The 13,920-nt window shown below is 43.6% G+C and overlaps 1 protein-coding gene across 5 annotated transcripts in view; it reads right to left on the bottom strand.

The window, feature by feature from the left end:
• tbc1d17 (TBC1 domain family, member 17) overlaps nt 1-13,920 on the bottom strand; it is a 64,779-nt gene that overhangs the window by 16,746 nt on the left and 34,113 nt on the right. For 2 of the 5 annotated variants that reach the window (XM_048617705.1, XM_048617704.1), the window contains 4 exons: nt 13,765-13,862; nt 13,060-13,176; nt 11,457-11,543; nt 4,164-9,787 (listed from right to left, as the gene is read on the bottom strand). In XM_048617705.1, the coding sequence (XP_048473662.1) occupies nt 9,569-9,787; nt 11,457-11,543; nt 13,060-13,176; nt 13,765-13,862 (521 nt within the window). In that variant the 3' untranslated portion in view covers nt 4,164-9,568. Of the gene's footprint in view, nt 1-4,163; nt 9,788-11,456; nt 11,544-13,059; nt 13,177-13,764; nt 13,863-13,920 lie in introns of those variants that run through there. The other 3 variants (XM_048617707.1, XM_048617706.1, XM_048617708.1) reach the window with 2 other exon arrangements.

Genomic DNA, 13,920 nt, shown 5'->3' with positions numbered 1-13,920 from the left:
TGTGTAGATTAGGTGGATTAACCCACGGTAAATGCAGTGTTACAGGAAGAGGGGTGAGATGCTCTCCAGAGAGTTGGTATGGGCTGAATGGCCGGCTTCCACATCGTAGGGATTTTATGATTCTTAAGATCCATTATCTGGATGGGTGCTGTTTGATCAACAGTCTCCCCCACCCAGTTTTCAACATGTTTATAGATATTTCCTAATCGACCAGTTCAACAACGTTATGACACAACTCTGGACTTGAACCCAGGCATCCTGGCTCAGAGGTAGGGACAGTTCCAGTGTGCCACATTTTACATCAAGAGAAATGCTCAAAGAAAATAATAAAAGAAGATTGATTGCACTTTAGAGCTGCTGGAAATTAATCTTCAAGTCCTTAATACTTCACACCGATCCAGAAGAAATGCTAACCGTACTCTGAAATTTCTGCTCTCTTCCAATTCTCACCCGCATGCATCACAAATTTTGATTGCCCCACTATTGGTAGCTACAAGGTGTGTTTTGTCCTGGTTTCTTTTAGAGAGAGAGAGATGGGGGGACAGGTGTCTGGAGTCTATGAGAATATAAACAACTTTTGAAGTTTGGATATTGTTTTAAAAAAGCTGGAACAATAGAAGCAGCTTGAATGGGTGTGGTCAAGCTCCCACCCACAGAACCAGGGATTTTTAGTTTTCAGCAGCAGTTGTTGGGGATCTTGAAGAATTGGAAGCTATTTTTCCCCTCTCTTGATTACAGTCAAAAAGTGAGGGTCTCTTCCTAGACTGCTGGATTGCATGTGACAACCTATTTTCTGAATTTGCCTTTTGCTAAGGATATGTTTATGGGATGTTACTATTTTGGAACAGTTAGTTAGCAATAGCTAGTGATTCTATTGTTCTGTTAATTTTCCAACAGGGTTAAGCTATTCTTTCCTTTTGTTGGATGTTAACTATAGTGTTTGAATAAATTGTGTTTTTTTTTCATAGAATCCTCCAGTGTGGAACAGGCCCTTTGACCCAACAAGTCCACACTGACCCTTAGAGCATCCTACCCAGACCTATTCCCCAAACCCACCTAATCTACACTACCTGAACACTACGGGCAATTTAGCATGACCAATTCACCTAGACTGCACGAGGAGAATGTGCAAACCCCACACAGACAGTTGCCCGATGGGGAATTGAACCCGGGCCCCTGGTGCTGAGAGACAGCAGCACTAACCACTGAGCCACCATGCCACCCTGTTTAATGTCAACCAGTTTGACCAGTCAAATTGCATCTGGAACACAGCACCTAACATTTACCTTTAAATGAGAAAAAGTTAGGGTCTAGGCTACCTTCTTAATATATTTTGAGTGCATCTGGTCTGGTCCATAACATTTTCCACTGCCTAGGCCCTAAACACTGGAATTCCCTCCCTGGCCTTCTACACCCATCTCCCTCTCCCCAAGCCTCCTTCCAGAAGCTTTCAGTTACCTCTTCCAATGTCTCCTCAGGTGGTTTGTTTCAAACTGTTTGACAACTCTCCTATGAAATCCTTTGGGATGACTGACTACGCTCACAGGGCTATATAAATGCAAGTTGTTGCTGGCGTTTCAAAAGAAATACCAGTTCTCAACCAGCTTCACTGCCCCAACAAATTATTCCCATTAATGATTTCGCTCAGTAACTTTTCCTCTTTGAAGAGCCTGGAGCTTAGAAACCATCAGTCTCAGCATTGTCTGTGAAAACCCACTCTCGTTTTCAACCATAAATACCTATGGAACTTACACCCTGGATTTGGAGCTTGAGTCTTCTCTCCTGATAACGATGGGTTCAGGCCTCCACATTATTTTCACAGTCATTCTGCCATTGGTGGAAAGCAGTGACTGATCAGGGTGGCACAGTGGTTCAGTAGTTAGCAATACTGCCTCACAGTATGGGGGACATGGGTTCGATCCCAGCCTTGGGTGACTGTGTGTGGAGTTTGCTTGTTCTCCCCGTGTCTGTGTGGGTTTCCTCTGGGGGCCCCTGCTTCCTCCCACAGTCCAAATATGTGCAGGTTAGGGTGGATTGGCTATGCTAAGTTACTCCAGGGTTTGCAGGCTAGGTGGGTTAGCTGTGGGGTTACAGGGATAGGGTAGGGTAGGGAACGGGATGATCTTCTGGAGGGTTGGTACAGACTCAATGGGCTGAACAGCCTTTACCTCGAGTAACTGAAGCTCAAGGTTTCAGAACTTGGTACCAGATAGGAGCATAGTAGTATATTTACAAGGCTGAGAGATTTGTGGATTAGATGTTTCAAGGATTATGGTCACGCTGAAGCTTAGGGAACTGTGGGACCAGGGAGGTAGGGCAGGAATCCCGGGTGCATCTCACTTGCAAACAAAATTTTCCAACCTTGGAAAACGATAAGATTGACAAGTTTCTGTATGGAAGGTGACAGCCAAGGCCTTTGCACTATGGGTTCTCCAGCTGCGCGGGTTGGAGGGAGTGGGGAGGGGAGTTATAGGGGAGGTAGTGTCGTGTGGAAAGGCAATAGTGCTAGGGGATTTATTGGTGAGGAGAGCAGCCTGGCACTAATGCAGTCTTGGAGGTGACTGCATGATGGTATTTTCTCTCCCAGATGTCAAAGGTGTCACAGAAGCGCTACAGAGCATTTTAAAGGGGCAGCATGAACATCAGGGGTCTAATTGGGACCAAGGCTATAGGAAGAAAGGGAAATTAGGTCCTGTAAGCAGGCTTTCAGCATTTAAGTACAAAATCAAAAAGTAGGGCTACAAAGGTAGTTTGTCATTTCTGGATTATTCCCAGTGCCACATGTTCCGAGTATAGGAATAGAAGGATAGAGGAGATGAACACGTGGCTGGAGAGATGGTACAAAAGAGACTGCTTTATCTTTCTGAGGCACTGGGACTCTTTCTTGGGAAGGTGTGACTTGTACAAACTGGACAGTTTACGCCTAAACAGGAACAGGACCTTCAGGGATTAATCAATATTAGTCAGCAGTTAGTTAGTTAAGGGAAGGTTGTGTTTGACAAATTTGGTCAATGTTTTGAGAAAATAACTGTTGAGTGTTAATGAGGGCAATGCATTTAATGTGGCCTACATGGATTTTAGCAAAGCTCTCGAGAAGTTATCCCTCAGCAGACTGGTTAAGAAAGTAAAATCCCATTGGATCAAAGCAGAATTGGCACATTGGAAACAAAATGGGCTGACAGGCAGGAGGCAGAGGGATGTTTCCATGACTGCTGTTTCCACTGGGGTTCCACAGGTCTTGGTCCTGGGGTCCTTACTTGTGGTGGAGATTAACAATTTGGACTTAAACATGGAGGTTACGGTCAAGACATTTGTGGATGTCACAAAATGTGTAGAGTGCTAATTTGTGTGGAAGGGTAGCCCTAAATTGCAGAACAATATTGACAGGTGGATAGAACAATGGCAAACAGAATTCAAATCAGAAAAGTGTAATGTAATGAACTTGAGGAGAGTTAAAAATGCAAGGGATTTCACAATGCCTAGAAAATAGGCCCCTAGGAAGTACTAGAGATCAGAGGAAACGAAAACAGAAGTTGCTAGAAAAGTACAGATGCTGCCAGATCTGCTGAAAAGAGAAATCAGAGTTAATCAGAGATCGGGTTCAGTGACCCCTGCTCAGAGCTTTTCCAGCAACTTCTGCTTTGTTTCTGATTTACAGCATCTATAGTTCTTTCAAGTTTTATTAAAGATCAGAGGGACCTCGGTGTGCATAGATTTAAAGAGGTAAAGCAGCTAAGGGGATAGATGAGAACTTTTTCTCAAAGGGTCATGGGAATCTGGAACGTACTGCCAGAAATGTTGGCTGAACCAAAAACTTGTACCATTTAAACGGTACTCAGGTGTTGCCTTAGCTCCAAAGGCTAAGGGCCGAGAGCTGGAAAAGTGTCAGCAGAGCTTTGTTAATTAGGATGGACACAATGATCCAAATGAGCGCCTTCTGTATATACATGAGTCAGAGCGTGCACATGAGAATGCGTTTGAGAGAGTGTGAGGGAGATGTGAATGTAGAAGATTAATTAAGTGTGCAATCTCTCACCTCAGGGAATGAGACAGCAGAAAGCATGCAAATGAAAGAAATTTCCACCTGCAAATAAAATCATTTTTTAAAAAGTGCAAGATACAAAGTAGAGACAGAGGAAAAAAAACATAGCATCTACCTGTGGTAGTGATTGGGTCAGTATTTTAATACAGCAAATTACAGTCATACATTTTAGAATCACACAAGAAGTTTCAAGACAGAAGTGAACCTTATAGCACAGCACCAGGCGGTATACAATACAGTTCACAACAGGCCTTGCTTCACAGAATCCATTACTGATCAGATACTGCACATTTTACGCTGTAGCCCACTGGCCCTTAGCCACTGCTGTGTACCACTGTATCAGGGAGGGGTGGAGAATAGGAGGATGCTAATCAATCATTGTATTCCTGCAGGAATACATCACCGCTACCAGGGGAGGCCGACCTTCAATACAGCTGCACATGTCCTGCCAGTGCAGTAGGCATCAGACATGTTGGGAGGAGCTGATATAGGTTACATATCTTTTTCAGTATATATTGTTGCTGTATAAAAGGATGAATTCTAATGGGAAGAATGTGCACTGGGGTTTAGGTGAATGAAACAGTGCTGCGTTTATTGCCAACGTCACCACTAGTTGGGGGGCAGTGACCGTACCGGTGTGGAAATACTGCTTTTCAGCCAAACTTGCAAGTGCTGGCTTGAGGTACCCAATAACGTAACTAATATGTTGGTGCATAGACTTTGTTAAATTTGCAGTACTCAAGCACCCATGCAAGAGGTGCTCTGAAATGAATTACAAATGCATTGACTCAGAGGGACACTCAGAAAAGAGTCCTAGCTGCATCAGCCAATGTCTCACTCACTCATTGCTCTAGACGCTAAGTGAGCTGTACAGTGAGGGATGTGGCTAGCAGCAAGGCGGGAGTGGGGGAGGCTCCATCACGGAGTTCTAGCGCCACAGCTGCCATCCAGACACGTTTAGGCAACCGGCAGCCAAAATGACATTGTTTAATCGCAGTGCATGTTGCTAAAGGCATCATCGCCTCATTCATCAGAGCTGGCCATAAAAAAAAGATGTTGTTCAGAAAAGATAAAACTATATTGGAATGCCATTTACATTGAAACAACACCCAACACGCTTCATTAGAGTCAAAGGACATTCCTTGCCTCTTATTACTCCGCTGTCATGTAGACAAGGCAGGAACTTTCTGATTGGTGAATCCTGCCTAATGTGACAAACAGAGCTGTGTCCTTGCAGGGAGCAAGAATCCCACTTTGAGCAAAGCAAGCTCCATGTGGGAGCACTGTGTGAGTGAGTTCCTGGGATTGGGGGGCCAGATTCTGCTCCATAATGAAGATTTGTCTGCTCATGAATGTTGAGCATCTTATTCACAAACATAATGCAAAGCAAAATGCCTTTGATCAACCAGGGAGTGTTTGGATAACAGCACTCAGAGCTGCTGGGAGGTACTTTGTTTCGTTTGCTCCATATCCTGGAATTAATATTATTGATATCACACAGTCCACTGGGCCCAGCTGACTGCAAATGCTCTGAATTCCTTCTGTCATTTCTACTCGACAGGAAAGAGCTAGAAGAGTGGGAGCCATTGGAAAACTCTTTCAAAGAGGCTGTACAGGCATGAACTGAATACCATCTTCTGTGGAGAATGAGTCTGTGCTTTGCAGCATTCAATTCAAACTGCCTCATTATGAGCGAGGCCTTCAAACTTGTGATCTTCTCTGTAACAAATCAGGAAACACTTCTCCATTTAAAAACTTGAGGAAATGTGAACTTTCTCCCCCCCCAACCCTCAAAACAACTGGGTGGGGAGGATGAGGAACAAGGTTCAATTGAACATTTCACAGAGGAAAAGGGTCAACATATTTTGGTTGGGCACAAGTTTTGGGGGTTATGGAATAGGTGTTTTATTGGAAGCTGAAACATTAGAGGGGGTGAATGGCCTCCTCCTGCTCCTACCTTCTAACAGTTTGTGATGCCCACTGGCTAAACAAGGACCTTGTCTGCTTAAAGGTGAAAACTGCTTCAAATGTACCTTCTCGTTGGAGCAGGAATTATGTTAAAAATCAGAGGCTGCAGGGAAAAATAGTTCAGTACTTAAAAGACACAGCATGAGGCTTACTGTCAATCATACCAGGGGATTGGCTATTAATGGTATGGTGGAGCGGGCAAAGATATATTTATACTTTATAATTGGCTTTACTTGCCACAAAGCATCTCGAAAATCTGGTTTTGATCACTGCACAACCGCTGAACTTTCCACCCAACATCACTCTGCTTGGATTCAGTGACATTAGACCTCAAAAAGAGAATTAACCCTTTGCTAACTTGAGCCTGGGTTAAACAGCTTTGTGTGTGCAGCAGGTTACAGAGTTCAGCTTGCCTGAGGCCTCCACAACATTACCTTAAGCCCTTAAGCAGCTGCCAAGATCTGATCGCTCCCCTGCGAGATAATAATGGATGGGTCATTTTTGGATGATGTCTGTGGGCGTGGTATTGAAGTCAGCACAGAGGATTACCTCACCAATTGTAAAATTTCAGCTTCCTCATAAAGCTGAGTTTACAGGGCTTGAGTCAGACCCATGCTATTGTTTGCTGATGCAATAAAAATACAACATTGCTGATTACTGTCAGTATCTGTTTAAATTTTTGTTTTGTTAGTCACAGCAACATTGCTGAAGCAGAGAATAAAACTTTCTCCTTCAGGCACCCTATCCAGTGTTGGTTACTCCCAAGGCAGGTACAGCATGGGTTAGATACAGAGTAAACCTCCCTTCTATACTGTCCAAAGAATACACATTGGGTCCTGTTGAAGAACTGTGAGACGGAGGTAATTTACTCAACTTCTTTGCAAACATTGTGGGAACTCTCTGTGCTGGGGGCAGATACACCAGCAAGAGAATTGAATGGTCTGGAATATATGTTTTGTTTAAAGCAAGCTGGGTCAAAGAAGATAAACGTGCAGAAGAATGGGGAAGGGAGACATTACACTGTACATCCTACCTAGGTCAAGCGTAATTTGCAAGCTACATCAGTAACATTTCACCATTCTAACTGAATAGCACAACAGAAAGTCAATTTATAGCACACATTCAAATAGATTTTCTGATTACATTGATTTATAAATTTTTTTAAACACATAACTAGTGACTACTAAAGAAAACCCTCTGACCAATTTTTAGATAAATTAAAGTCACATATTATTTAAAATACAGGCACAAAATGAACCTTGGATATAATAATTTTGTGCTTCCCCTTGGCAAAAGCAATTTGGAGGGTGTTTTAAGGATTCAAATGAAAACTTACTGGCTTAACTGAAAAAATCTTACTAGAAAATGTAAGCATATTACTGAAAATACCTCAAAGCACTTAATTACTTTAAAGTGGAGTCTAACACATAAATTAACTTTGTATATTAACAAGATTTATCAGATGGACAACTGGTTAATCTGCATTGCGTGCCATTAGCTTTAGGCACAAATGTTGGTTACGACATTAGGAACATTCACTTGCTTTTAAGTGAATGTCATTGAATAACACGTGCAATGTATCAGAATGGACCAAAGGTGCCTCAGCTTAATCCCACAGTCAGAAAGAAAGGCAGCACCTCTGGCAGAGTGGTGGTCTATCAGTACAACCCTGGAAAGTCAGCTTTGGGATATACGAAGAAGGAGTTTTTGAAAACTCACTTGTCGGAATAAAGTGAAAAAGTCTTGGCAATTGAGCCATATCGACAACCTCTGTGACCACTTCTGTGCATGGGTGGGTGCCAATCCTTTATATCTCAAAGTGGAATGTGGGAGCTTGAAACACACTTGCCAGTCCCAGAACCGGGAGGGAACAGGATTGGGGCATTGGCGATACAAGATAAGGTTATTGCTTCACGAGTTGCATAGACTACACCACTGAATGAGCGGCAAAGTCTGGTATTAACCAGCTCTCCTCCAGCAGCGCTCTCTTCACACACACACTTTTTCACCCCATCTGGCACAAAACTAAGTGTATTCTTGTCCTCTCTGCCCTAGCTGTTAATCCCGAATCCCACCCCCGCTCCTCCACCAACATCTACTCCCCGCCCTGTAAAATGGACAGGCTGTGCTTCCCTCATTATTGCTGACTAGCTGAATGACTGAGTTTCTATTTCCCCAGATCGCCAGCAGCTCTGAAGAACACAGTTGTGGTTACACAGAATAAAGTCAATGACCCACACAGTGCAAGGTAGCTACCATGCGTTGCACTGTCTTACAGATCTGCAACCCACTTCTCACAGGGTTATGCCTCTCTGGGAAATAAATAAATTTAATTGTGCAAGAGTTGGCAAGTATTTTCTTAAAATAGAACAAACAGACAAAAAAAAAAATCACTATTTCCTTTGCAGTGACAGTCTTGGTCCCTTCGTTTCATACTTGGCAGGGCCATTGGGTTCAAATCCACCAAATCAAGCACAGGCCTTGTAGGAAACGGGATTACGGGGATTTGTACTGACGTTTCAGGGTGATCCAATCACACTATTGCTCTCACGGCAGAGTAATAAAAATTAACGTCAGCAGTTGTGGCTGCATAAGGTCTGCTGCTCAGAAAACGCCATTTGATGTGGCACATTGCTCTCAGTTCACCAGCTCAAGGTGATCCCTGACCAGCCGAAAATCACTGACAGATGGTTTGCTGCATCCAGACGGACAACTGAATCACCCAGCCAGGTTTGGATGCCCTCAGTTTGATCAATGGTAACCCAGAAATAGGCTGTGTGCTGAATAAAGACAAACACCAAACTGAAGGAAAGTTTGGCCACATCGGAAGGACGGTTAGGGGAGGCACTGACTGACTACAGGCTTTGGAGATTCAGGCAAACATAAAAAATAACATCATGGCTGAAGTCCAATGCTTTGGAGCCCGGTTGATTGAAATACAGTATTGCACTGTCACATGTTCAATGGGCCATGCTGAACATTTCTGCTTGGCCTACCATCGAGCTGCAACTGAATCCTTCCCTTAACACTGGTGATCACACCTTTGATGAAAAGAGAAGCATTTGATTTTGTTTAGATGACAAACAAAGCCAGAGGGGCAGATGGCAGGAGTTGGTCCCCACATCTCATTTACTGCCTCCCTTGCCAATAAACCAAACTCCCTCTTAATTTGAAAGGACTTCATGTTTAATTTCTTTGAAAAAATAATGTTTTTTAAACAAAAAAATAAATCAGAACTCTACAATGTCACAATACTCGTTCTAAACTGAAAGCAGCAGCCAGTTCCCAATGATTTTTCAGCTTCTTTCAGAATTCGAACAGGAATTGGGAATTGAAGCAAATGTTATGCTCAATTAGAACCGTCCAGATCAAAGCTCAGTCAGTGAAGAAAGGATATTGCCCATTTTTACAGGATTAAATGGATGAATTTTGTCTCATTTCCAAAGCTGCTGCCACATTTAAGCTCTTGCTCAAGGCTTTGTTCAAAGTGTTTAAATGTCCTTTGAGATTTTGGTAACCCCCCTTCCCAATAACAGCCCTGCCACTTGACCCCAGCACTTATGGGCTTTGACCAGACTCAATGGCACCGTCCTCAGTGTGTAAAATCTCGATGCTACTGTCGGGCAGGCTGTGGGAGGCACTGTCTGTAAGCTCCGACTCGTGCGTTTGGCTGGGGGATAGGGCTTGAGGGGAGCTGCCAGTGCCAGAGCTAGTGCTGGCGGTGGGGGTAGCGTCCTCCACTAGGCCCAGGATCTGTTGCACGCTCCGTTGTAGCTGCTGTTCAAACAGAGGAAACACAATGATCAGCTCTCCACATCTGTGGTCTGTTTTCACCAGGGAGGTGACTGTGCATTTCGCACCTAGTGGTATTCTAACCCTCCGCTCCCCATCGTACCTTTCCATATCTGCAGCCCATTCACCACTTCAATCATCTCCCCAAACCCATCTCTTCTCAGCAATTAGCATGCAGTCCCAAGACAGAGTCATTGAAGTCTGCAGCATGGAAACAGGCCCTTCGGCTCAACTTGCCCATGCCCAGTTTTCACAATTAAAGCTAGTCCCATTTGCCTGCATTTGGTCCATTTCCTTCCATACTAATCCCTTCCATGTACCTGTCTAAATGTTTCTTGAATGATGAAATTGTACTAGCTTCCACCATCACTTCTGGCACCCCATTCCAGTCACTCACCACCCTCTGAAAAAATTGCCCCTCTTCACCCTTTTTGTATCTCTCCCCTCTCACCTTAAAGATACTGTGACTTTGAGATTAATGGGCTTGCTGTTAATTTCCAGTATATTTTAATTTTCAATTTCAACATTTAGAAATCCTTTTTTTCCCCCAAAACTTCTCTTATTAATTTAACTTTTTTTTTTAAAAAAGTTTCTGCCTCAGTTTCCATTGCTTAGCTCAGCTATTTTCAGGCTGGTGACATTGTTGGAATGTCACTGGAATAGCAATTCAGAAACCTAGGCTGGATGTGCTGAGGATCATAGGTTCAAATCCCACCACAGCATCTGGTGAAATTTAAATTCAATTATCAAAAATTCAATTTATTCTTGAAAAGAATCTGGAAATAAAAGCAAATCTCAGCACTAGTGACCATGACCATTGTTGTAAAAATCCATCTGGTTCCCTAATGTTCTTTGGGGTGGGAAATCTACTGTCCTTACCCAGTGTGGTCTCCAGATCCACAGTAGTGTGGTTAACTCTTATTTACCTCCTGAAATAGCTCAGTAATCCTCTCAGCTCAAGGGCAGTTAGGTTTGGGTAACATGTCTGCCTTGAGACCTTATAGAAATTTACAAAATCACGAGTGGCATGGATAGGGTGAATAGCCAAAGTCTTTTCCCCAGGGTAGGGGAGTCCAAAACTAGGTGGCATAGGTTTAAAGTGAGTGGAGGAAGATTTAAAAAGGGACTAAGGGTCAACTTTTTCACGCAGAGGGTGGTGTGTGTATGGAATGAACTGCTAGAAGAAGTGGTTGAGGCTGGTACAATTACAACATTTAAGAGGTATCTGAATGGGTAGATGAATAGGAAGGGTTTAGAGGGATACGGGCTAAATCCTGACAAACAGGACTAGATTAATTTAGGATATCTGGATCAAAGAGTCTGTTTCATACCTCGCTATGATTCCAGCATCCTGAAAATTTAAAAATTAAAAATACCTCAATAGTTTAAGCACTGCCCCAAGAACCTGGGGTAATAAAATCACCCTCATTGTTAGCATCCTCCCCTCCCTAGATTTTGTTCAGCACAATAAAAGGAGCCTTTCTATCCCGACTGGAGATAGGGAAACATCGAGTTTCCCTCTGCTGCTTGGATTTACAGAATTGATGTGCAGGGAGATGTCCCACAGCAAGGGAATGCTGTCAATCAGCACCACAGCTACAGGGCCACAGCAAGGTACTGGGGAGGGGGGGGGGGGGGGCGCGTGCACACTCACCGGACAGGCTGCTAGCTGGAGGTAGATGGCTTCGGCTTTGCACAGCACGTCCTCCACGTTCAACCTCATGGTCAGCTCGTTGATGTGCTGCAAGAGAACAAGACAGGAGCTCAGATCTCAGAACTGGAGTGCTTAAGCTGGCTAATAGGGAGGGTGGGAGGCAAAAGAAGAAAGTATATTTACTGCCCGGAACACAAGGGCAATAGCAGAGACCTGGCAGTGAGGTGACAGCATCTTTCAGTGCCCCAACTAACAAAGGACAGACTTGAGCACACTGGGAAAAGTCAACCAACAGTATTACTTGATGCAAAGTAGGAAGAATGCATGTGTAGTTAGCAACTAAAGGTACAAATTAGGAGCTGGAGTAATCTACTCAATCCTTTGAGCCTGCTTTGCCATTCAGTAAGAACACAGCTGATCGGATTGCAACCTCAAGCCTCCATTCCTGCTTAGTCCAATTATGTTTCACCCCCTTGCTTAACAAGAATCTATTTATCCACGCCTTACAAAATATTCAATGTCTGCCTCCACCACCTTAATAGGAAAAATTCCAAAGACTCGTAACTTTCAGACAAACTTTCACCTCATCTCTATATTACAGGGGTGATCTCAGGAACCCTTAATTCTATATTCAACAATAAGAGGAAATATCCTCACTGCTTCTAGCCTCTCAAGAAACCAACATTTCCTCATAAGACAACCTGCCGTTCCCACTATTAATCTGATAAAACTTCTGAATTCCCTCCGATGTATTTGCATTCTCTCTTAAATAAGATGGCCAATACTGTGCAAGTACTTCAGATGTTGCCCCAACAGTGCCATGTATAACTGAAGAACGAACTCCATACTTTTGTTTTCAATTGCACTCAGGATAAGTAACAGTTTGTAAACTTCCCTAATTACTTGGTGTTCTTGCAGATTAACCGTTTGAGATTTGTGTACAAAAGGACACACAGATGCCTCTGTATCCAGAACTCTACAAACAGTCACTGTTTAAATAACGTGCTCTTTTTTCTTTTATCCTGCCAAAACAGACAATTTCACATTTTCCTCCATCAAACCCCCATTTGCCCAGATCTTTGCCCACTCACTGAATCTGTGGTATCCTTATGTCCTCTTCACAACTTACTTTCCCACCTATCTTTGTGAAGTCAACAAATCTGGCAACAATTTCTGTGTCCCTTCACCTAAGTCAGTTACATCAATTGCAGATAGTTGTTGTCCCAGCAGTGGTCTCCATAGCACACTAATTGCTACGTCTTGTCAACCTACACACTAGCCGTGGTTTTCACACACACACAGACAGACACCTCTCCCACAGCGTGGAACTGAAGCTTCTGCAACATTTACCCATTTACACGGCACTGAACATGGTCTTCAAACTTCCATTGTGGGTCAGTTTCGGATCTGTTATTGCTGAGTTTGCATTGGTAGCAACTATCACCTTAGGATATACAGGAAAGGGACTTCAATAAGAGAAGCCTGAAGGGGTGATGACAGAGTGCTCTGCTCACTGGGTCAACAGTGAGAGATCAAATGCAAAGCTGGAAATGCAATTTTAAGTGAAAGCAATTTCACAACTTTCTGACCGATTTATTTTTACCTTGAGTATCTCATTGAAGCCGTAGTTGGGGTTCATCAGAGCATCGCGCTCAGAGTCCAGGATGGCACAACAGACCAGTAGGTGGAAATTTGGGCATGGCAGGCCCGTCCACAGCACCTGGTGGCGAGAACAGAACTCAGCAGATGCTACAAACTCAACACAGAAACAGGTTCAAGGAGTGAACAGCACAGCTCTCACCCCTTCTCTGGGGTGTTTTGGCACAGTCCATCCCTCCCTGCAACACTGATGTACTGGTCGACCACACCTTGGCCTGTGGCACTGGTATGGCTTATGCCCTTACTATAAACTCCTCACCTCTTGACTGTTTCCTTTAAGATCCGTTCCAGCATTATGATGCCCATTGTCCCTCGTTAAGTGTCACTAATGGTAAGAATTTATGTGAAGCCCTGCTCCCGGGGGAGTATCCAATACAGTGGGAAACAGCAGAAGAGCTTTGAAATTTGATAATGATCATCATATATGTGCAATCTCATTAAAATTTTAGAATATCTCTGTCATTTAAAGACAGCCTTGAACTAATATAATCATGACACAAACAAAATAGGAGGAAGAGGAGGCCATTCAGCCCCTTAAGCCTACTCAGTTGGTCAATAAAATTATGGCTGATTACGGCAGAACGTGATGATTTTCCACATAGCTAGTCACATTTTATAAATGTAATAGATGCAGGCAGACAGCACTCACCTCCCAGAGCCGTAGTATATCCGGGAACGAGAACTCTCGCTTAAACCAGATGAGAAGCCAGCGGAAGCAGAAGCACAAGTTTCCTGACTCTCTGGAATCTAGACAGAGAGAGAGAGAGAGAGAGAGAGAGAGAGAGAGAGAGAGAAAAAGAGAGAG

Source organism: Rhincodon typus, chromosome 37 (assembly GCF_021869965.1).
Source record: "Rhincodon typus isolate 14 chromosome 37, sRhiTyp1.1, whole genome shotgun sequence".
NCBI lineage: Eukaryota > Metazoa > Chordata > Chondrichthyes > Orectolobiformes > Rhincodontidae > Rhincodon > Rhincodon typus.
Note: the sequence above shows the minus strand (reverse complement) of the source record. Positions and strands in the feature narration are given on the sequence as shown.